This window comes from Halichoerus grypus, chromosome 6 (genome assembly GCF_964656455.1).
Source record: "Halichoerus grypus chromosome 6, mHalGry1.hap1.1, whole genome shotgun sequence".
Lineage (NCBI taxonomy): Eukaryota > Metazoa > Chordata > Mammalia > Carnivora > Phocidae > Halichoerus > Halichoerus grypus.
In genome coordinates this window covers 4451662-4475863 of record NC_135717.1, presented here as the reverse complement: position 1 = coordinate 4475863, position 24202 = coordinate 4451662, and the positions used below count along the sequence as shown (strand labels likewise).

The window sequence follows — 24202 nt, the reverse complement described above, 5'->3', positions numbered from 1 at the left end:
ATTTTGTGTCTTGCCACCAGTTTCATTTCGGCAGAATATTTTCCTGGTCGCTCTAGAGCGAGGGACTTCATATTCAGTCCCATGCTCAGTGCTCCTCACCCCAGACTCTTCCTTGTAACCTGAGTCTGTTGGCCTTGGATGGGCCTATTCAATAAAACCCTGCTGGGAGGGATGGGGACCCGAGCGTAGATGCTTGAGGAGGCCAGTTTGGGCATCTCCTAAGGACAGCTTTTCTCTTCCTCTGCCACTGTTTACAGTATTTGTGTACAGAGGTGATTTCCTCGGTCCCCCCACCCCCCCACTGATGGGCCAGAGCCATTTCCCTGAGTAATCATTCACCGAGGGGATGGCGTATCAGATCTTTCAAATGGGGCTCTGACCCCTCACGGGTGAAGGTCCGGGTCATCCCATTAGACGGGCCTCCTGGAGCAGCAGAGGTGCTGAAGGCAAGGGGGTCCGGGGATGATGGGGGAGATGAGGGCCCACGGTAGCAGTAGGGGCCATAGGGTGACCCCCCCCAGGCCTTCTGGCATCAGCGTTCTCCCCCGAGTGGAATCCATGCGGGGTGTGGGGCAAGGAGTGGCCTGAGCGAACGTTGATTCTCTGCCCACATCTTGGGTGGATCCTTTGCAGACACGTGGGCTCCCCCCACCCTGCTTGGCTTCCCCCAGCAGCCCCTGCGGCTCTTCCATTTTCCACACTCGCAGAGAAGAGGACGTGGCCCCCACCTCTGAAGAGTTGTGAAAGCCCGGCTCCCTTCCTCGCGTTGGGATGAGTCTGAGGCACCACTTCTGCTCCAGAGGAGCTCCGCGATGAGGTAGAAGGCCCCTTGCCTCTGTAGGGCTTTGCCTGAGACCCTCTCCTTCCTCCCCACCCCTCCCTGGTCTGCACCCCTGCTTCTACCAGCCTCCCCTGGCGCTTTCCTTGAGTAACATTCTGCAGTCTGCTTCCAGGGAACCCAGGACAGGGGCCCACGTCCGGGTGGGTAGGCCGAGCCTGTTGGTAGGTGAAGGCCATGTGTTGGGTGGCGTTTGTCCCAGGTGTTGACAGGCATTGCTGAAGAGCTCACAGCCCAGTAGGAGAGAGACACGAGAGACACACATAAATGGTCATACAGTGGGACGGGCTGCGGTCTTGCTGAGCCATAAAGGTGAGGACAAGAGGGACTAGAGGGGAAGGCGGTCCAGACAGAAGTCACATGGTGCAATGGATCAGAGCCAGAGAGGGCCTGATGTGATTAGGAACGGTGAGAGTTTCCAGATGGCTGGGCTGTAGGTGTTAAAGGAGACAGGTGGTGGAAAGAAAGGGAGAGCTAGGGGCTAGATTTTGTGGAACCTATTGGCCCCAGACTCCCAGATTCCTCCTGTTTACCGCCCTGACTTCTCCCCAGAACTTCTCAGCATCCCTGTCTCCTTTATTAGGCTTCTCCATTCCGATAGGCATCTAAGACTAAGCAGGCCTGCCCTCTGTGTCCACCCCCCACCCCCAATAACTCCTGAGTCTGGAAGCCCAGCCAAGTGTGGCCCCATGAGTCAGGCTCTATCCTCCCCCACCCTGGGGTGGGGGCTGCTCAACCCTGATCCCTGCCCTCATCACCCAACTCCCCCCACCTTGTTTTTGCCACCGAACCACAAACCAGCTCAGTCCCCAGTCCTGGCCACTCTCCACCCCCATCCCTAGCAGCAGTCTGGGCAGCAGAGACAGGAATAGGCACCCTCTTCTGTGCCCAAGAGGGATGGGAGCCACGGTGCCTGAGCCATCCTTCACTCCTGTACTTTTGCCTTGAACAAACGTCATGGGCAGAACCTTAGTTCAGGCCATGGGGTGGCTGGGTCCAGAAGCCGCACTGCCCACCCACCCGCCCCAGCCAGAGTGCCTAGGGCCCCTGCCTGCGCTCCCCACCCCAGTGAACCTGCATCCTGAGCCCCTGTCTCTGTGGCCAGGAAGTCACCCATGGCTCATCCCCATTCACAGCTCCCAGGGCCAGTGCGTCCCAGACTTGGCATCCTGTGTCAGGAGCGGGGGAATCCCGGTGGCAGAGACACATGACACATCAGGGCCCAGGGCTGTGTAGCAGGGAGCTAGGCTCCTCATCTCCCCCCGTCCTGGCAAGGGCTCCCCCTCCGCCTGCTAGCTGTAGTTCAAGCCGCATCCAGCAGTTCTTCGACTTGAGTCAGTGGTCGTCATGTTCACGCGTTCACCTGTGCCCTTGCTCATTGTGGGGGACTCTGCTTTTCAGTGTTTCGATCACTCCTCTGCCTTTACGAGCTGGCAGCCAGTTAGGCTAAATCATGTGTGTTGGGAGACATGAAAGGAAAGTGTAGAGACTTGAGCACTAAGAAAAGAAGTTTCTTAATGGATGGGAATTTTGTAAAGGAGTCCAGACTCAAGGCTGGCTCATCAAGTGAAAAAATACAATGTGATTTTTTTTTTTTTAAAGCTCACAAAATTACCAAAAGTACAACCGGTCTTAATTTTTCATATAATGATCATATCTACAAGGGTTTGCAAAAGATAGGGATCAGGTTGTTTTTGTGAGGGCGTCAGGAAAGGGCTCCAGGTCTTACGTACTTTGGGGACTAGTGCTAACCGGAGGGACCCTGGTGTGAAATCCTTCCCGCCCCTTGGTGATGTGTTAGTCCCCATAACCACAGGAGAGCAGGGTGTCACGTCGCTTTCTTAGTGATTAGGCAAATATCTTTTTCAGCTGACCCTTGGGCTGTACTTCTGTCGTATCAGGAGCTGGCTGGCTAAGCCCAGGATTCTCTAAAATGGAAAATCCCCAGGGAATGAGATAAAATCAAATCTATAAAACAGAAAAGAGCCTGACTCTTATTATTGGTCTTTGCTTCCTTTGAGTCAGCTTGGTATCTTTTAGGAAATAGCAGCTTTCCTCCAGGGAGGACTTGGGGATTGGAATTCCAGCCACCAGTTACTTTGTGACAACTTTCCTTGCCTGGGAAATGGGAGCAAGAGTGTTTATTGTTCTGGGTTATTGTGTGCCAAACTCAATAGGCGAAATAGTACTGGCAAAGGGGCAAATGGGCCCAGCACACGTTAGGCCCTTTGAATATGTTTGTTGCATCTAAAGCAAGAAAGCGTCAAACACAAATTCTTTCCTCTGGTTGGATTTTCTGAGATAAGGCTTTCTACTATTCCAATGTTAAAAAAATTTAGACATTGGGGCGCCTGGGTGGCTCAGTCGTTAAGCGTCTGCCTTCGGCTCAGGTCATGATCCCAGCGTCCTGGGATCGAGCCCCGCATCGGGCTCCCTGCTCGGAGGGAAGCCTGCTTCTCCCTCTCCCACTCCCCTGCTTGTGTTCCCTCTCTCGCTGTGTCTCTGTCAAATAAATAAATAAAATCTTTAAAAAAAAAAAATTTAGACATTGTAGAAATGAATCATGAGCCCCCCCAGATGGTAGAAGGGCATGGTTGTGCCCTTAGGATCCTCCCCTGCAGGTAGGATCTGGTAGGGTCCCCAGGTGACTCCATCCCAGCCTGTGACATCAGCCTCCACCCAGGCTTCCCTCTTGAACCTGAGAATTCACTGGTCTCCCAGACTTGGATGTCACAAAAATCTAAAGCTCAATAAGACCACACAGAGCTCGGGGCGCCTGGGTGGCTCAGTCGTTGAGCATCTGCCTTCGGCTCAGGTCAGGATCCCAGGGTCCTGGGATCGAGCCCCACATTGGGCTCCCTGCTCTGCGGGAAGCCTGCTTCTCCCTCTCCCACTCCCCCTGCTTGTGTTCCTTCTCTCGCTGTGTCTCTGTCTGTCAAATAAATAAATAAAATCTTTAAAAAAAAAAAAAGACCACACAGAGCTCTTAATTCCTGGCCAAGCCTGCATCTCTTGAATCCTCCCTTCAGTGGCTGGCAACACCATCTACTTGGAGACACTGAGACACAAACCCACCCAGGAGTCCTTCTAGATGTCCCCTGCTTTTCCTAATGCCCTCTGCTTCAGCTAACTATTGTTGTGCAATCATCCACCTGAAACAGTGGCTAAAAACAGCAGATGCTTTATTATTTCTCACAGCTCCACAGGTTGCTCGGGCTCAGCTGGGTGGTTCTTCTGCTCCACGTGATGTCATCTGATGGCTCGGTGGGGCTGAGACGTGGGTTCATCACGAGGCTGGTAGTTGATACTGATGGTCAGCTGGGAGCTCAGTGGGGCTGTCCACTGGAGCAGCTACACATAACCTCTCCACCCGTGACCTGGGTATCTCTCAATAGAGGGTCTGGGTCCCAAGAGACCTGGGGTTGGGATCTGCAAGGCTTCTTATGATCTAGCCTTAGAAGTTATGGAGTGTCACTTATGCCAGAAACTATTTCAAACTAAGTCACCATCCCAGCCCAGATCGAGGGGTTTTGGGATCGAGCCCCGCATCAGGCTCCGAGCTGGGCATATGGCCTGCTTGGGATCCTCTCTCTCCCTCTCCCTCTGCCCTTCCCCCCCTAGAAAAATAGAAGGCAGCTGTAAAAATAAATACAATGGAAACTAAACGGTATTGTTAAATTATGGTGAGACCCAGTTGCCTGGTAGAAGTTCCAAATTCAAGGCTTGCCCTGTCATTGTTTAAAGGGTGATGAGCAAGTGTGGCAGAGATGTTGGAGACCAGCAGCCCCGCAGAGAGACCTTCTCCTTGTGCTATCGGAGGACACCGAGGAGAAGCAACAGGAAAGGTGACAAGGTTAACAGCTGGGTATTACTGAAAGTCCTTCCCCGAACCCCCTTAAACCATCTTTGTCCCATGTGACCTACAGGAGAAAATCTGAATTCCTTACCTCAGAATAAAAGGCTTTTCAGGTTCTCTCTGGCCTTCCCCCCGACCCCAATCTGTTAGGCTCCTTCCTACCCCATTCCGCCAGGCGGTACAAACTCTGGTCATAAGATTGACTTACCCCCCCAATTTACTCTCAACTTATTTATCTGTTTTAGGAATAAGTAAACAAGCAATGGCACAATAAGTAAATATATAAACAAATCAAATTTGTACAAGGCCATTTAATCTGAGCCCTGATGATTTCTGCCTCTTGCCCGAGCAATGTGGCTTAGGAGGCTGCTGAGTGGCTCAGTCAGGGCAGGGGAAGGAAGGAACGGGCTGAGGTGGGAGAGGCGGTGAGGGGAGGTTGTCCATGACCTTGGGCAGCTGCCAGAGCAGCCCGGGACTACCCCCATTGGGACGTCTCTCCCCTGAGGACAGTAACACCTGGGTTTGCATCAACTGTTGCTCCACTGGGCTTTCCTGCTGCTCATTGCAGAATTCAATTTGGACAGATTTCCCAAATCCACCTGGAGAAGAAGTAACTAACTTAAAAATACCTTTAAAAAAAAGTAAGAAATCAAATGGTGTCCCCCAAAACATAGACTTTTGCATTAATATACCTTCCATGTCCCTGCTATATATCTGTAACAGTTTGGGGGCCTATAACGATGTAGTCGTGAAATTGAGTTTACTAGTTCCTGCTTGGCCCTCCAAGGGGATGATGTCAGCCTCACCACCACCCCAGTGATTGTCGTGACGCTCATTCTGTGTCAACCTTCCTGTGGCTCACCAGCAGGGGCAGGGGAATGTGGGACGTACAGTGCACGCGGGTGCACTTGCAATCCCGTGAGGCCCACAATGTCTCCATAGGAGCACACATGCTCGGGGCTGGCTCTGCCTCTGCACGGACCCACCTGCCGGCGTGCTGCTGCCTTCAGAGACCTAGTCTGGGCAGAGCTCACTCCCACTCGGCTCTCAGGACTTGCTCAACTGTCTCCTCCTGCAGGAAGCCCTCCTGGGTTCCTCCTGGGCTCCTCCTGGGCTCTTGTGCCAGGGACTGGCAAGGAGCCTGGCACAGAGGGGTGCTGACCAAAGTTCCCTCCTAGCCCCACGTGCCCAGCTTGGGGGGATGGCCGAAGTGCCACCGCTAAAAAGAACCAGAGCCAGACAGTAAAAACAGATTTTATTCAGGGCCTAATGCAATAGGGGAAAAGAGGCCTCAGAAGAGAATCTGGATTCAGTGAGGACAAGTGAAGATTTATAGCCAAGGAGCAGGGTAGGGGGAAGTTGGTGGATGGACATTTACTAAGACGGAAGAAACATCAGGGGTGGGGGGGATTCTGGTTAAACAGACCAGACAGGATTCTTGCTGAAGGCAAGCCAGGGCGATCAGACATCACGGGGGGGGGGGGGGGGGGTGCTCCAGGTGAGGACCATGACCAGATATGGGGTGTGATCAGATACCAAGGGTGGGGATTCTGGCGAAACCAACTTGACAGGATTTTTGTTAAAACTGGGTGATGCAGAGAGACACGGAAGCTGGAAGTCAGGGCCTAATTGACATGAGGCCCAGACTAAAAGTTTGGTTAAGGAAATCGTCTTTGTCACAACACCCCCCACCCCCCGTCTGTCTACAGTCTAGACCCCACCCCTGCCTTTCCTTTCTGCCCCATTGCAGGGGCCTGGATTCAACCCTCTGCCCCTGTTGAGGGGACATTTCTGTCATCTCTGCCCGATCCTTCTTTCTGCCCTCTGTCTGCCCTACACTGCCTAGGCGGGAGGCTAGGACGGACTCGTATGACAGACTGGGCAGGCACGGCTTCTGGGGTTGGGGGGCTGTGGTGGGGAGGGGCTCCCTCTGCAAGGACGATGGGCAGAGTCCTTCACAGTGGTGCCAAGGATTGCAGAAGCAGGGACTGTTCCCAGAGTGGTCAGGTTCCCCCCGCAAAGTAGAAATTGCCATTTCCACAGCTTGACTCGGTCACCTTGTGGCATGGACTAAATATTTGTGTCCCCCCCATCTCACCCCCCTTTCATATGTTGAAACCTAATGCCCAGTGTGATGGCATTAGGAGGTGGGGCCTTTGGGAGGTAACTAGGTCATGGGGGTGGGGTCCTCATTGACGGCATTAATGCCCTTATAAAAGGGACCCCAGAGAGCTCCCTTGACCCTTCCACTGAATAAGGACACAGCCAGTTTCAGCTGTGAACTGGGAGGCAGGTTCTCACCGGACACTGAATCTACCAGTGCCTTGATCTTGGACTTCCCAATCTCCGGACTGTGAGAAATCAATGTTTGTGGTTTAAACCACCAAGTCTATGGTATCTTTGTTATGGAAGCTCAAATTGACGAAGACATTTTGTCACCTTGAAGCCTTGTCACTTCCCACCTAAGTTATCTCAACAGCCTTTGGTCAGCTCCCTGCTGTCCACCTGAACCCCTGCCATGCACCCCCCCCCCCCGCGTCCATCCTGGCAAATCATGACCCACCTCTGCCTGGTGTCTTTGCTGGCTGCTTGTCACCATAGGGGTCCTACCGAGGCATGAGGCTCCAGCCACCCCGTGGCCCCAAATCCCCTGCTGGCCCCAAGCTCTCCACCTCCAGGCTCTTGCTCAGGTCAGGTCTCACCCCCCGCCCCCCCACTGCATCCCAGCTTCTGGCCCTCTTTGGGGCTTGGCTGAAATGCCACCTGGCCCATGGCTCACAGGCTGCACCTCCTAGTTGGGACCCATGCCTGTCTGTACCTGGAGGCTCTATGTCCCTGACTGCTGTCCCGCCAGACCAGTCCACGTAGCACGGTGCAGGGGGAGCTCAAGTCAAGGTTAGCCCTTATGTCTGGGAGAAAGTGCCACTTCCCCTCTGCCCAGCCCACCTCCACCAGCCCCTTCCCAGTGCCCTCCTGGGAAAGAGCTGCCGACTGGTAAGTCGCTGGCTGGGCTGAGTGGCAACGTCCAGTCTGGGTCTCTGTTGTTCTTGTTCTTCTGCTTCCTGCTGCTTCAGGGTGCACAGGCCTGGGCACATACTGGCAGCCGCCTCTCTCCTCTCTCCTTCCGGCTCAGGGACAGCTGGGGGGAGGGCAGACCAGCCCCTGACACAGGTCTGCTCACCATACCTCTTTCCCCAGGCTGACTCCTGTTGGCAGAGGTCTCGAGTGGAACTGGGTCCCTTCCTCTGAGGTTCCTTCGATTTCTGACCCACCAGCCGCCCCTCCCAGAGGCAGACAATTGGCAGGACTTGGGCACATCTAGATCCTAGCTCATCTTGTCAAAAATGGCACCAAACCCGTCTTGGTTCCAATTACCTCTAATATGGAATCCCGACACCGTGTCTACATCTGTAATTGTTACCGGAGGGCTCTCTGTCACTGCCACGCCGGATGGCAATCCTGAGTTCTGAGATGCCCCTCGGTAAATTCAGACGGCCTTAAGCAGCATCTCTGGGCGGGTGGGGCCAGCACCATAGACAAGTCTGGGCTCCATTTTGCTCTTGCTGGCCCCCACTCCTGCTAATGTCTCTCCCCACTCAGCCCGGCACCTCCCGTCGGCTTTCACAGCTTTCACGGCTTTCACGACTCTTGGGGCCCGTTGAGCCAGGGGCCCAAGTGAAGGCCCTGTCTCCTCGCCCTCCCCACCGCCTAGACAGCAGGGCCTGAGCTCTTCAGAGAACCCCTGGCACGAGCACGGGGCCCTGCCTCAGAAGGTGTGCAAGGTGTGCGAGGTGTGCGAGGGAACACGCCCCAGCAAGGATCCCTGCTGAGAATAAAGGAAAAGCAGGGATAAGGCTCCCTCAGAGGGAGTGGGGGTGCCATTGAGGACGTGAGAACCTACAGGAAGGCCAGTGGCCAGGACTCAGCCAGGATGGTGAGACTCATGAAACCCAAGCAACAGGGCTACCCAGAGCTTTCGGGAACGTCACTGCATGATGGAGGGAAGGGAAGAGGAGGAGGGGGGAGTCAAGGCTGGAACCCGGGTCTCTGGCTCTCCAGCACCCCTGGGAAAAGAGGCCCACCTGGCAGGAGCCCTGCCCTACGGTCGTGTCCGGGTTCCGTGCCTGTAGGTGTTGGGGTAGCCAGCGCCAATCCCTGGCAGCTCTGAGCTTTGATGGCTGGACGCATCAGGGCCAGGTGATTTGAGGACATGAGAGTCCCAAGCATGACCCATTTGGGACAGCCTAGCACTGCTTGGGGTAGGCACGAAGATGACCTGGGGCCCAGGGGAGGGTCATCTGCAGAGGCTTGGCCAGTCTGGGGTGGATGGCAACTCCCACACCCCAAGCACCTAATCCGGATCCAGTGGAGAGCTGACCAGGAAGGAACCAGGTCAGGTGAGGTCGTAAGAGTGGGGAATTATATTGATTTAACTATAAAAGAAGCACAGATACAAAGGCTCCTATCAAGCAGCTTGATTCCCACAGAATAGTGGGTGGTCTGCCCGAGCACGCCTTGCTTCTGAAGTCACAGGTGTGGGAGGGGCAGGGGAGGAGAGTACCTTGGGGCAGTGTCCCAAACCTAACTCTGACCTTGGACATGCTGACTGGGTGGCGGACTGTGGGGCCTTTGTGTGGCTGCACCACTTGGGTGTCTTGGGCTGGACAAGCTTTGGGGGACTCTGCCTGTCACAGGGCAGGAAGAAGGAGAGGCTCAGAGAGGCCCAGGGGTGTCAATCTCCCTGCTCAGCCTCGGGAGGACAGCAGAGACTCGGGCGGAGTGCGATGGACGCCAGAGCCTGCTGAGTGGGGAGAGTCTGGTGGACTCTGTGCCTCTGAAAATCTCTTCAGAGAAGGGAGGGGAAGAAATCAAGTCTTGGTTTAGGTATCCAGTGGGGACAGGCAAAGAAGAGTTCTGCGGAGATGCTGGGGTGATGCAGGGTCCCTGCCTAATGAGGGTTGGTCCTGTGTGAGCCCCCCAACACCCCATATGTTCTCTACCCAGCTTTGGGCATTGGACTGTGACTGCCCTCCACAACCCAAGCTGATTAATGGGGTGCACTGGCAGGAAGGGTGGAGAGGACAGGGTTAGGGTATTCTCACCCCTCGCCACGGTCGCAGCTCCCACTGGGGGGACCCAATCTGCACTTCTGCTCTCCCCAGGCTGGACAACATCCTTCCCTGCCCCCACCCCCAGGGCCCAGTGCCAGTCTCTGGGGCCTCCGTCCCTGTTGTTCCCCTTTACCTGGCCTCCACTGCTCCTGTTAGCTATCCTACACTCAAACCCTCTCCTCGGGACTACCTGGGGATGAAGGGTGGGGAAGGGTCTATGCTGGGGGTCTAGGGTTCCAAAGGACCAGATGGGAGGTACCATGTGGAAGTGGGCATGGAGAACGGCAAACCCCAGCCTCAACTACAGGGGCTGCTGGTCACCTCTCAGGGCCCCTAACAGGTATCTTGTAAACCATGACCTCTGTGTGGGCAGAACTTCTGATTTTTTCAAACTTTTTTACAAGAGACCCTCAATTTTTTTTTTTTATTAAAGATTTTTATTTATTTATTTGACAGAGAGAGACACAGCGAGAACAGGAACACAAGCAGGGAGAGTGGGAGAGGGAGAAGCAGGCTTCCCGCTGAGCAGGGAGCCAGATGCGGGGCTCGATCCCAGGACCCTGAGATCATGACCTGAGCCGAAGGCAGACGCTTAACGACTGAGCCACCCAGGCGCCCCAAGAGACCCTCAATTTTGAAGTGTTATTCATTTTACAACATTTTAAAAACACCAGAAGCCAAAGACAATTACTGTGAAAAGTCAGACTTGGCTGGAGGGTGGACAGCTGGTGCTCTGGGCTGGAGAAGGTGAGGCTTGGGGTGGGAGCTCCTGCACCCCTCTGCAGGACACGGGTTTGAGTCCTCTGTAGGCCTGAGAAGCTCCCCAGCCAGGGGCTGAGGTTTTGGAGGGGAGAAACTGTTATTTCAGGCAGGTTTGAACCTGCCCTGAGCCCGGTCAGTTTGCTGCTCTGTCCTGAGGGTCCAAGGCTGGGCGACGCCACAGAAAATTTAAGAATAATGGTGCCTGTGGGGTGGGAGCTTGGGAAGGAGCAGGGCTGCACCATTCCTGACTGGGGCTTGCAAGCAGGCTGAAAACGGCCCGGACCTCTGCGAGGCCAAGAGCTCACCCTCACACCCCGCCAAGGCCCCTGGGGGTGGATGCAGACAGGTGTGGGGGAGGCCTGCAGGTGGACTCTCTTCCAACCACCTCACCTTGTCACAGCTCACTTGTACCTCCTTCTGCTCGGAGGACCCTTCCCTTCCCAGAGGCCGGCCCTCTGCATCATCCTGATTACAGGTCCCTCCAGGTAAAGCTCCAATCCCAGGCCCTATTGCATTCATTCGGCTGCCCTGGCTCACCGCCCCTTAGTCCTCATCCTCATCCATTCTGGGTAAAACCCTCATATTTAGCAGCGTTGGTCCCTCACGCACTGGTGGCCCCGTAAGCAGGGCCGGTGAGCAGTGAACACCCGGCCCACCTGCCACAGTCCCACTTGCTCATCACCTGCAAGGGATCGCCCCTGCCCCTGTCAGGTGTCATGGCATGCGGACTGGATAGATGCCTCCACGAGGCCCCTCCATAGGTCATCGCCTACCTCCACCGTCTCAGGACCCGGAGAGAGTCCCAAGGCCTGGGGTGGGCCTAGGTCCGGTCTGGCACTCAGTAGGTACTCCCTGCACCTTGGTTGCATTAGGAATTCCGACTGCGCTTGGGGAGGGACTAGGCTCGGAGCCCAGGGATCTCATGGGGAGAATCAAGGGGGAGGCCGGGGTGGGGGTGTCCAGGGGTTGGGGCCAGGGTCTCAGGGTGGGGGGCGCTGGGGTGTCCGGGGTTGGAGTCAGGGTTTCAGGTCCAATCAGTGAGCGCTGGGGTTCCCAGAAGCGGAGTCGGGGTCTCGGGTCAGAGCAGGGGACGCTAGGGTTCCCAGGGGAGGAGTCGGGGTCTTGGGTCGAGACAGGGGGCCCTGGGGTTCCCAGGAGTGGGGCACCGGGGTCCCCAAGGGTGGAGCCGGGATCCGGGACCCGGAGCGCCCTCCCTCGCACGCCGGGCGCTTCCTCTCCTTCCACGCACGCCCCCTCCGGGAGCCGCGCTCAACCCCGCGTGACCGGAAGTGGCCCCCCGTGGGCGCGGGCGGGGCGGGGCCCGGCGGCGGCACTTCCGGTGCCCACGCGCCGCCGCCGCGCAGCTCCGGGGCCGTCACTTTGTGTAGCGCGGGGCGCGCAGGCCCGGCCCGGCCCCGGCGTCCGGCGGCGGCTCGGCCGGCCCGGCGCGCGCGCGGTGAGTGGGCGGCAGGTGCGGGCGGCCGGGCGCGGGGCCGGGTCGGGCCGCCCCTCCACGCCGGCGCGGGAGGCCGCGGGGAGGCCGCGGGGCCGGTGGGGCCCCGGCCTGGGCCTGGCAGGGCCGGAGTGGCGCGCTGGCCGGGCATTCGGCGGCCGCGCCCACGCCCGGCGCGGCCCGCGGACCCCCGCCCCAGCCCGGGCGTTGGGGGCGGGCTCCGACCCCCGGGGCGGGCGGAGGCCGGCAGCGCGGAGCAGGCGGGCTGGGGAGGACACGCGCGAGTCCTCGGGAGGTGCCCGCCGCCGGCTAGGCCTGAGGGGCGGGGGTTGGGCCGTGGCCGCCCCAGGGGACACACCCATCCAGGAGGGGCTGTCACCGCCACGGCCTCTGCGGGAGACCCAAGCCGATAAGCCCCCTGGAGGGATGGAAGTGGCTTGGCCGGGCGCCCCGTGAGCTTGCTCAGTGACCTTGGGGGCCTCGTCTGGGTCCTCCCTCTCTGCAAATGGAGGTCCGGTGGGCTGCTGTGCCGACTTCTACTGCTGGTAGTCTGGTAGGGGAACCTCTCCCTAGGGTTGGGCAGGGTCTGGGCTGCCCCATGTGGCCACGCAGGTGGGAAAGGGGCGGGCCTTCGGTAGAGGACTAGGTGGGTAGCGAGAAGGGGAGGTGTGCAGGAGGATCAGGCCCCTGGCTGCACCTGTATGGTGAGACCTTGGTACTTAGTTTGGTTCAGCAAGTGTTGGCAGGTCTGGGGAGCTGGCTAGCATGGTGAGGGGCTGGCCTCGGGGAGCTGGGATGGCCCCACGGATACAGCTACTCCAGGAGCTAAATCCTGGAGGGTAGGGCAGCCCGATCCACGGCCACACAGTGAGGATCCTAGTAGTCAAGGAAGGAAGGCTTTTTGGAGGAGACAAAAACCTGGAAGGCCTTGAATAACAGGGGTGTGGGAGGAAACGGGCTTAGATATATGTCTCCTCCTTCTCTATGTAGGTTCCTTGCATTTGGGACTTTTGTGGAGAGTTTCTAACAGTTTCCAAACTTTTTTTGTTCTTTTGGTCCTCCCTTGTTTCCATGGAGGGTGTCTTGTCATCCTCAGCTGTGAGCGTCTGCAGTGCTGTATCCTAGGATGCAGGGCCTGGGTGGAAATAAGGGTCTGGGATGAGTGGGGTGGGGGGCGCTATGTTGATGAGGCTACTTACATGACCCTCTGTGACTTCTGACCTGGAATCGGGCGCCTGGAAGTGGGCAGAGTGAGTGTCAGTGACCGACAGGCTGGGAAGAGAAGAAAGGAAAGTGTGTGGGTCTGGGGGCGTGAGCCCAGCACCCAGCCGCCTGGGGAGGCAGAAGGCACCTGGTGCCCGAGTGACTGAAGTCTGTTTTCCAGAATGATTCTGTTCTGGATTCTGGGTTGGGGTATGGTGGGGTGTCTGGCTGTGCTAGGCCATGGTTCCATCTGCGGGCTGACTGTTGACCTCCAGGGCTGCTGAGCCCTTCCCTTCTCTGGTCACCAGCAGGTGCACCAGCCTCCTTGAAGGCAGAGACTCTCAGTGCTTCTGGTGTGGGTTCCATTTGGAAGGATCCTGAAGAGTGGTCAGTCTATTCTGGAATGTGGCAGTGGGGCCAGAATACTGAGGTGTTTAGTTTTGTTTTGTTTTAGTGAGTTCTAGGCCCAGTGTGGGGCTTGAAGTCACGCCCTGGAGATCAAGAGTCGCATGCTCTACTGACTGAGCCAGCCAGGAGCCCCTGAGTTTTTAAAATCTCATGTTCATCACATTGATTACAGATTTTAGAGTTACTTCCTTAATAAATATTTGAGTAGCTCTGTGTCTGACACGGGGGGATTCAGGGATGAGCAAAGGGAACGGAAGTTGGGACTTCTTGCAGTTGACCGTGTGTTTGGGGAGACAGGCAGTAAGGAGACAATTCCGTAAATATATAAATGTGAGGTGCTGTGAGGACAGAGTTCGGGGAACTGGGTGAAACGGGGGCCTAGGGGGCTACCTCCAGAGGATCAGTGAAGAAGAAGGGAAGCAAGTTCCAGGGAAAGGGAATAGCATGGGCAAAGGTTCAGAGGTGGGACCAGCACGGGGCCACTTTATTCCAAAGCCCTGGGGTTTTCTTCTGTTGCGAGTGGGTCCTTGGATACGGCAGACCGGCCTGTGGGAGTCTGCTCTGGACGGTGGCCAGGCAGGAGACAGCTCCGCTGGGCTTGGTGTGGTGTCTGGGTTCAGCCTGGATTTGTAGCCTGAGGCCTGGGTGAGGAAAGCCCTCCTCTGGATCCTGAGGTGGGTGGCGCTTAGGAAACCTTTGCTGAGCTTTCTCAGTGCCCTCAGTGCTGGGTAGGGCGGCTGCGTCTTCCTGGAGGTGGTTAGAGTAGTGCTTGGCACACGTGTTTCTACACTCCGGTGCCTTCACATGGCCAAAGAGCTACGGAGACCGAGGATGTCGGTTTTGGGGAGAGGCTGAAGGCTGGGGTGGCGCACCTAGGCATAGCTCTTCGCCTGTGACGCTGGGTTCAGTGACTGAATTCGCGATCCAGTCAGCTAGAGGGGGCGTGAGGGGTGGGACAGAGGTGGCTTCTGGGAGCCCGAGCATTCCAGCTCCTGGACCTGGGCCCTGGTCTCTGGGAGGCCTTCGTGGCTGCTCCGAGTTCCCTAGCTGTTAACGTGTGGATTGAAAGCAGTAGCTAGGAGCAGTTCAGAGAATGAATGTGTGCTGCCTGATTAATAAAAAAGCGATGGGTTGGGGAATAAGAGCAGTTTTCTCATAGGTACCCGGTGTTCTGAGCTGTCCTCCTGACCCTGCACGTCTTTACGTGGGGCGTCCCTGTCCTGTTGTTGGGGTTCTGTGGCAGATGCTGTCTACTTGTGGAGCCGGCTGAGCTGGGGTGGACCCAGCTGCCCCATGTGGCCTGACTGCAGGAACCCTCTGGCCTTCATGCCCTCGTCCCAGGATTCGGGGGTTGCTGTGTTTGCAGTGGGCTTGGACCACTTTGGAAAGAGCCCTGTTTAAGTCTTAAGCACTGATGGGTCCAATGCTGGGTGGCGGGCTCATTCTTAAGCTTTCACTCAAAAAGGAGCCTCAGAAACCGACTTTGTCAAAACTGTGACCCTGTTCTGCCCCTGGGCCTCCAGCGGGCACCTGGGAGGGAGGAGTGGCCCCTGGGCCCGTAGCCTCCTGTCCATCAGGTCTACAGCCCTTGGCTGTGGGCCTTGCGGCAGCTTGGCTATCTCTCTGCCTAGCACCTGGGCTGAGCCAGCTGTGACGGTGGCATGAGTAGGATTCTCTCCTGGGACTCTCTGATCCTTTAAACTTGAAGAGTTGTCACAGGGCATTTTAGATCATCTTTGCCGGTCCAGCGATGAACCAGATCTCCATGATCTGTTGAACTTTTTCTGGATGCCCTGGATGGAGTGAGGGGCAAGGGAGATGCACTCAGGACCTCTTGTGTGCTGCCTCTGGCAGGAGGGAGCCTGACCGCTGGCCTTCCCGGCAGTGGTGAATGAGCCCGCCGGTCTCATTGCACCCCTGCTCAGGCCTCTCCTCTCACACCCCTGCCGGCACAGTGTGGGTGCTGAGAGCTGGGTGAGCATTTTCCCCTGTATGCCGGGTGAGCCGTTCCTCCCAGGCTGCACTCACCCCTTTCAGCCAAATGTGGGCCACTCTCGGCCGTGTTGCCTGGACTCCCTGCTTCTCATGGCCCCTGAGGATAAAAACCTGGGCTAAATCCCTGATTTACTCCAAGAAAGCACGTTAGTTCATATCCAGCACATAATTGCTGGCAAGAAAGAGCTGAGGCCGCATAATGGGGTCACGGAGAGGGGCTCTGTGGTTAGTTTTTCTGGGTACAGAATGTCCCAGTTGTGCCACGTGAGCTCATGGGAAGAGCCCTGGTCCTTCCTCAACTCAGGAGCCGTTTCCGTCCAATGGGAGGGATGAGTCCTGCCTCCCGCGGGGCGGCGTGAGGCCCGTGTGAGGCCCGAGCAGGGCGCGTGAGCGTGCTGCGGGCGCTCGTCACCGCCGCCCGTCTGTGTTTCAGGCCGAGCCGAGGCTCTCCTCCGGGGAAGATGGCAGCCCTGCGAACCACTCCTGGCTCACCAGCCACGCAGCTGGCGAAGGTGGAGGATGGGTTGGAATGTGGTCCTGCTCAGGAGGAAGAAGAGGAAGAAGACCAGGGGGAAGAGGTGGAGATAGAGGAGGAGGAAGAGATTGTAGTGGAAGAAGGCGAGGACAAGCAGGTGGTGGAGGACGAGGAGGATGGGGGGCGGGCAGGGCACGTGGATCAGGTGGAGGTGGAGTTGGAGGAGGACGAGGACGTGGAGGAGGTGACGGCAGAGGAGCAGAGTCTGACCTTGGGGACCCAGGAGCGCTGTAGCCGTGCTGCTGATGCCAAGTCCCCAGTTCTCCAGGGAAAGGGTAAGAGAAAGGAACCGGCTCCCGGGGTAGGAGGCAGTGGGGGCCTGGGAGGGCAGGCCAGGACAGGGTGGAGCTGGAGCATCAGGACCCAGGTTTTGAAACGGAGGAGCCTGGAACTCCTGCCCCTGCTTGCTGTCCGGGCAAAGGTGACCGTGGCAGCAAGGCCCGACGGGGAAGGCGGGCCCCTAACAGGTCTTCCCCTCAGCCTTGCAGGCCGCCCGGGTTCCAGCCACGCCTAGGGATGAGGACCTGGAGGAGGAGGAAGAGGAGGAGGAGGAGGAGGAGGAAGAAGAGGAGGAAGAAGAGGAGGAAGATGATGATGATTCCCTGACAGCTGGATCTCAGGTGAGCTGCTGTCTCTCTGGAGCTCAGTTAACCAGGCACCTGCTGTCCTGGAGACCCCTGTGGGCAAAGCAGAGGCTCTGTGGTCCTCAGGGCGAGTTCGGGCTGTGAGCGGGGACGGGGCAGCAAGAAGTGACTGGGGATCTCTAGCCCCAAGCCCACGGGACGTGGTTCCACTTTCCCGGGGCCCAACCCTTCCCAGGCCATCATGTCCTGAGGATGTTGACTGCCCCTCGCGTGGCTGCACTGCGGCCCCTTACCTGGAGGGCCTGTCACCTGTCCAGGCTCGGGTTTCCTGCCGAGCCCAGTCAGATCGGGCACCAGTGCCCACAGTCGGTTGAGTTGATGCCGCTTAGGTACCCAGGCGTGGGCCCTCACGTTGCTGATGTGACCACTGGCTTAAGGTGGACAATGAGGGGGGAGGACACAGCCTCCCCGCACAGCCATGGACTTGAGCTTTCTCATCTCCTGACCTCAGTGTGAGTCGTGGCTCTGCCCCCCACACGCTGAGCGTTCGCCCTCTCTGAGCCTGGGTTCCTAATCTCTGAACGGAAATGGGGTCTTTGGCTTTCAGGGCCACCACCAGGCTTGCGCACCTTGAGTACTGCTGGGCCTTTGCAGGCCTGTCAGTGACGGGATGTCAGGCCGTGTCCCCGTGAGCTCCGTGTTGCAGGACCACGGTCAGCTCTTCTTGACGAGCTTTTTCTGTTGCTCGCGTTCTAGGGGCTCCCCTGCCTCTCTCCGGCTCCCCCGCCTCTCTCCGAAGGCAGCTTAGGGCAGAGGCCAGGGCTCTGTTTTCCAGGGGCTGGTGACCTTTGAAGATGTGGCCGTGTACTTCTCATTGGAGGAATGGGAAAGGCTGGACGCAGACCAGCGGGACCTTTACAAGGACGTCATGCAGGAAAACTATGGGATCCTGGTGTCCTTGGGTAAGTAGGGAGGCTTTGTGGTCTGACGGCTGCCAGCAGCCTAGCCGTTTGAAAGAGTGGCTTCTGAAGCCCCAGAGTCTAAGAGAGGGGCATCCTGGAGCCAGCCCACCTCTTGGGGGAGTCCTAGGGACCCGGGTCTCCGCTGTGGCCCAGCAGTGCCATGAGCCAGGTGGATGTGTTCTGGGAGCCGCCCGTCCAGCTCCGGTCCCTGGGCCGTCTGCCCCCCGAGGCCTCCGGGGCTGAGGAGTCAGGGGCTAGAGGGGCTGAAGGTGTGTGGAGGGGCTGAGCAGGACAGCTGCAGCTCTCAGGGCAAAACTCTAGACTTGTGAATGTGGGATTTCCCAGGGCGGAGGCCGGGAGATGGGAGGGCTGGCCCGGGAAGGGAGAGTGAGGAGCCGGTTGGCATGTCGGGGATGGCACTGTGTGCGGTGAGGGCGGGGCCTGGCCAGCGCAGCCCTGCAGCTGCTGGCTGTTTCTCTCCTGGCCAGGCTACCCAATCCCCAAGCCGGATCTGATCTTCCGGCTGGAGCAAGGGGAGGAGCCCTGGGTCCCAGATAGCCCCCGTCCTGACGAAGGAGACATTGTCACTGGCGTCTACACAGGTGAGTAGGAGATGGAATCTCGTGGGGTTTCTGCTGACGCAGCTCCTCAGGGCTTTGCCAGACTTTGGCCTTGACCTTAGCTCTGTGCCGTGGCCTTGATGCTGCTGGCCTGGGATGTGGAGTGGGCCGCTTGCATAGGGAGGCCGCCACGCGCTAACCTCTGCCTTTGTGCGTTGGCCTCTCCAGGCCGGCGAATCCTTGCGGGTTCCTCTTAGGAGCCTTGGAAAATGTCCCTGTCCCTGCCTTGGAGCCTCTGATTGTTTTTTGTTTTTTCTAAGTGAGGGCCATTTGTTAAGTGTTTGGCTCAGAGAAATAAGTGCAGGAACTGGGCAGACTCTGGCTGAGAGTGCCGGAACCCGCCTTTCTGGTTCCCACACTTGAACCGGTCCTGTGGCTTCTCCACCCATTGGGCTATCTCTGAACAAAGGGTCTGGGGGGCAGGCCTCTGGCCTGGGTGCGCAGCTCTACCCCTTCCAGAAAGGAGATTTGGGAGCGAAGTGTTCAGGGTGGCGAATTTCTCTGGACACTGCTGATGTGGTTCTGTTTCCCCAACTGTCTGAGCTTCGCTTTGCTCACATGGAGAACAAATAATTTGACCTAAATCCATAATTTCCAAGCCGAGGACGTGGGACTGTTGGTTCTGTGGAGGTGCTTCACGAGGTCTGTGAGTCAGGCTCAGTGTTTGAGAGAGATCCGTGGAGGGTGTGTCCGCCTTTGGGCTCGAGTGACGTCCCCCCAGTGAGGGCCACTGGATGGCTCGTGCCAATCAGGTGCCTGGGTAGACTCGGAGCAGCTCATAGACATATTTCAAAATAAAAATACAGAAAAACACAGACCGTGTTACTGCGCCTACGGGTGGTCTCTTCAAAGTGTTTTCCCATTTACTCTGTATTCTCTCGACAAGCCTGGGCCGTAGCAGGGCAGAGGCGACCAGTCGCCCTCGCATATGAGGACTTTGACTCTGAAAGTGGTGACGCCGTGGCTTGTCCAAGGTGGGCTCAGCCGCAGGGCTCACTTGCCACGGTGTTGCAGGATGGCCTTCCCGCCCCGGCTCTCCACGTGCTGTGGGGCCCTTTCTGGGAATCCTTCCTGGGCTTCGGACTTGGGTGGGCTCTGACTGGTGAGACCATCACAGCTGCTTCCGGGACGAGTCTGGGACAGATGTTTCTCGGAGGGGGGTCTCAGTGAGAGGTGGGCCCTGTTTACGGGCACAGCTCAGAAAAGCCACCTGCAGATAAAGGGGCCACAGGCCTGCCTTGGCCAGTCTCTCATCATGTGGGCTAGATGTACCCCCATTCTCCATGCTTCTTGGAGGGTCCTGGGGTACAGCCTTTTGCAGGCTCCAGTGTGGGTGGTCCTGGGTGGGGTTCGGCAGCACCCTGAGGAGGCTGGCTAGCTGGGCCGGCGGCTGGTCGCTGTAGCAGGGCCGGTGAGCCTCGACTGCTCCCCCCATCCCCGCCTGTGCCACCCGGTGAGCCCGAGGTTGATACAGGATCCAGGCATGGTCTTAGACATGTCCCTGTCTGCTAGGGTCAGCTCTGGTAGGGCAAACCCATCTAAGGCCTTTCTTTCTTTCAATTTTTATTTATCTGAGAGAGAGTGTGTGTGTGCATGTGCTCGTGCGAGAGCAGGGTGAGGGGCAGAGGGAGAGAGAGAGAAAGAATCCTCAAGGCGACTCCCCTGCCCAACTCGGGGTTTGATCCCGGGACCCTGAGACCATGACCTGAGCTGAAATCAAGGGTGGGCCGCTTAACCGATTGAGCCCCCCAGGTGCCCCATCCAAGGCCTTTCTTAACTATGATTGTAGTCTGTTTGCTAAATGGTCTCCCTCCCCTCTTCTCCCCGTACTCATTTCTGTGTGGCTGAGTCCATCGAGAATTGAGAATTGCTGGGTCTGGCAGGACGGATGCTAACTGTTGTGAGCCTGACAGTTTCTGGATTTCTAGATTGTAGTCTGGCAAAACACAAGTGTCTTCCTCTCTTGTGCTTCTTGAAGAATTGGGCCAAAAGGTTTGGACTGTGGCCGGCTTCTTCCACTCAGGCGCCCCATCCCGTCTGCTGTACTGACCTGAAGTCCCCTGCTCTGCCCTTCCAGCTCCGTGCTCCGGCCCCCCGACCCATGGCCCCCCCCCCCCCAGCTCACTGCTGCTCGCTTTCCTCACCTCTCCTGACCCCACCCCCTTTCCTGTGCCTTTCTCCTCACCCGGCTTGGAGAGCAGTGCCTCGCCCCCCACCCCCCGCTTGTGATAGCCCCGTGGAGTCGCCTGCCAGACCCCTGCCCATGCAGGACCCCATTTCCTGCCCACATCTGCACTGCAGCTGGTCGTGGCTGGAGAAAAGTGTGCCTGCCAGCCGACCACACACCTCCTGAGGACACCGCCACCACCTGGGCCCGGTGGTCTGGCTTCGTGTCCTTGTTGGGTTGGCTTTCCGCTCTCTGCGGGCGACCCTCTTGGCCCTGAGGACCCCACACAGCCCTGGTTTCTCAGCTGCCCTCCCGGCTGCTTCTCCACTTGCCCTCGCTTGTTCCCGAGACCAGGACAGTCCTGCGTCCTCTTCTGTTCTCTCTAGGTGACTGCGGCCAGAGCTTACGTCGATGCTGCCCATCCGCAGCTTCTTTCTCCAGCTCTCTTCCTGTCTGCTTGTCCATCCGTATGCTTGGCCTCTCCACTCACTTACCTGATGGGCATTTCAGAGTGAACCTGCACCTGAAGGGGCTTCTCCTACTCCAGCCCCCTCTTGCAGTGTCCTTGGCACCTGAGTGGGCCTGGCTGCGTGCCCGATTAGTCCTTGTCGCTCTGCCTTCCTCGCCCCACCCCGTCCCAGGCTCCCAGGAGGCCGGCGGGCCTGTGGCCACAGGTGTCCTCGAGCTGCCTCTGCCTGCCCTCCAGTAGCTTCCCCGTGCACTTGGCGCAGCGTCTGGGCCCTGCTGTGGCTTGAGACTGCCGCCCCTCCAAGCTCATCTCCTACACCCTTAGCTCTTCAGGCTCGGCCCCTCAGACCATCTTAGTCTTCAAGCTCTCTCCTGCCTCAGGGCCTTTGTGCCCACTGTTTCCTCTGCTGGGATTGCCTTTTGTGAGGCTGGCTCGGCTCTCAGGCCCCACTCGAGTCACGTGTTCTCTGAGCACACGGACTTCAGGAGCACGCCTTCCTGCATTTCTCCAGGATGTTCCCTGCAGTTACAGCAAACAGCGCTGTCTGAAACGGTCCTGCCTAGATGTTTGCTTCCTCATTCCCTGTCTGCTGCCTCCGGCCGCCTCCGTAAGAGCGAGCACTGTGTGTTGTCTTCCCCTGTGCTGTCTCCCCGGCACCTGGCGCGGGCCTGGCACCCAGCGGGGCCGGCTGCTGATCCCCCTCCTTGGCTGCACTCCTGCCCCTCATGTGAAAGTGAAGGACGGAAGAGAATTACAGCATGCAGGATCACACTTGCTTAAGATGCCCCAGGAAAGGAGAGAGAGAATTTCAGAGCAGTAAGAGGTAAAACACTAAGGTGGGGGCATCTCAGGGTCAGTGAGCACAGTCAGTGGTTCTGGAGGGGAGGAGGTCAGGAGCAGCCGTGGAATGTAGGCCCAGGACCAGCCTGCAGGTGGTCTTTACCTCACACAGCCCGTGAGCGCCTGGGCGGAGCGCCTGGGCTGGGCCTGTCTGCCCCACCGGGGCGGGGGGATATTAGTCCTTAGCGTGGGCCTTCCCTGCCTTTGGCACACCCCTTAGGGGGCCCTGGGTGTCCCCGAATCCCCTTTTTTTGTCTGAGCCAGGGAGAAGGCACTTGGGTCCTGTCTTGCCTCAGAGCCCTGGGCGCGTGGTGTAGGCAGAAGGGGAAGGAGCCAGGAAACATTCCACGTGAGGAAGGCTCCTATTAATAGCTGGTCCTTGGTATTATATTCATGGTACAGATGAGGAGACTGAGGCCAGAGAGATCACCTGCCAGTGATGGGGGGTGGGCCCTGTGCTCATGGGAGGACAGAGCCCAGTACAGGAACCTGGCCCTGTCGCGAGCTGCCGTCTCCCCCACACTTGAGTACAGCCCTGGTTACCAAACTCCTGCTCAGTGGGAAGGAAGGGCAGCTGACCAGCAGTCCTGGAGGCAGGAGCCCACCTGCAGCTTGGGCCCACCAACCCTGTGCATGTCCTCCCCTTCTAACTGTTCCTCGGTGGGGGGGCTCTCCTCAAACGCACCTCGAGTCTCCGGGTCTGGATGGAGAAGTCAGGAGCAGGTGTTGACTTTACTCTCGGGCCCCAGCAGAGGTGGGTTTAGTCAGAGCCGACTCACCATGGGACCAGGTCAGGGTGGGTTCCCGGACCGGGCAGAGGTTGCCCCGGGGGCAGGAGTCATAGAAAACGGCCTGGTTCTCAGGGCGTTGTGTGTCCGTCATGCTGAGCAGCCCGCGGTGGGCCTCCCAGCAGCTCGGGGACAGAGGTGCACCAGGCGTGGGGCTCGGGGGCTTTCATCTTCTCCGAGGCCCTGTGATGAGTGCCTCGGTAGGGCACCTAACTGACGAGGGGGCTCTCCTGACAGGGCCACGGGTCAGCCCCTGGGATTGTCATCGGGCCTCAGAGCACTGGTTCCAGCTTAGCTAATCATCACCCAGGGTCATAGTCCTTGGGAGCAAATGTCGCGGGGAGATGAAGCAGCAGCTCCCACTTCCCAGGGTCCTCTTCTCTGCCCTACCCCTGTGGGTTCTGGAAGAAGCAACTGTGTTTGACCCTATAGGCCCCTGTTACAAAATGTCCCCTCACCCACCTTGTAAAAGCATTCTCTGCTCTGGCTCTCGTCTCACAAGGAGACCTGGTAAGTGCTCACTTGGATTCCAGAAAACCCCCTGGGAACCTGGAGTGACCTTTCCATTGGCCGCCCCCACTCCAGGGCCCCACCTCCAGACTCTGGCCCACTTTAGTGACAAAGACAAGGGAACAGAACCCAGCCTCAGGGCAGGCTGGTCTTCCTCTGCATCCCCCTCCAGTGGCCCTGCTCCTCCCGGCGATGTTGGGGTGCAGCCGGCTCTGACTCCCCAGGGACACGGCCGCCCTTCCTACCCCTCATTTGGTGTCAGTGGTGCTGTCCACCACCGTGCCGTGTGTTCAGTGGTTTCTCGTTCCTGGACAAGAGGCTGTGCCGGCTCCGGAGGTCCCTCCTGTATCAGTCCCCTCTGCAGAGGCTTGAGGTGGGGGCCGGCAAGGGCTCCCCTTCCCTGGTGTGCGTGGGGGCTTTCCGCTGCTCCTAGACCCCAAGGAAGAGGTGTTGTGAGGGAGTCACTGGGACCTGGCCCACCCTTCCCAGTTCTGAGTGGCCAAGGTAATTTGGCCTGCGTGTCGGCTTTGTATCCAGCAGGGGCTGACCCTGGGCTAGGTCCTGGGGTGCACACTAACCCCACTAAGACGTTGAACGTGTTCCTGTGCTTCAATTCCCCCTGCCTTGGGGCGTCTCTAATTCAAACTACTCAAGACTGTCCCCAGAGTCTTGTGGTAAAATTCTTTTTGAGACTCATGGCAAGAACTCCCAGCTGATCTGAGTACCCGCGGAACTGCCTGTCCCTCCACCATCCCCTGCTGTCTCATGAGGGTGCTCTGGCCTTCCCAGTGAGGAGCTGGGCCTTCTCTGTGCTCTGCAAGGGGCGGACGCCTCACGCCACCCACTCGTGGCCCCAGGTGGCGGCTGCACGTAAACTGAGCTTAGTTCAGGAAACTTTGGTCTCCTATTTTAAAACTTATTTTTACTTTAACAGTATAATAGTACTAACTGTAGAAAACTTGAAAGTATAATTCTGAAAAAAATAAAATAACCCATTTCTCTACGCCTTTAAATGATGCGTGTTTTTGTTCACAGCTGAAATCATGCCCGAACAGTTCTGTGTCTGGCTTTATCTGTCCCCGCGCTTTGCTGTGTTCTCCC

The 24202-nt window shown here is 57.9% G+C and overlaps 1 protein-coding gene across 2 annotated transcripts; it reads left to right on the top strand.

Moving 5' to 3' along the window:
• The first annotated feature begins 580 nt into the window (after positions 1-580).
• Positions 581-21614, top strand: ZNF316 (zinc finger protein 316). Of its 2 annotated transcripts, XM_078074299.1 has the most exons (7): positions 581-817; positions 4583-4691; positions 16060-16436; positions 16642-16781; positions 17581-17707; positions 18196-18309; positions 20881-21614. In XM_078074299.1, the coding sequence occupies exons 2-7, from the start codon at positions 4606-4608 to the stop codon at positions 21201-21203; spliced, it is 1167 nt and encodes a 388-aa protein (XP_077930425.1). In that variant the 5' UTR covers positions 581-817; positions 4583-4605; the 3' UTR covers positions 21204-21614. The 2 variants fall into 2 exon arrangements, with proteins under 2 accessions (XP_077930425.1, XP_077930426.1); XM_078074300.1 differs by lacking the exons at positions 581-817; positions 4583-4691 and adding an exon at positions 11906-12023 and having other exon boundaries at positions 20881-21612.
• Positions 21615-24202: the final 2588 nt, after the last annotated feature.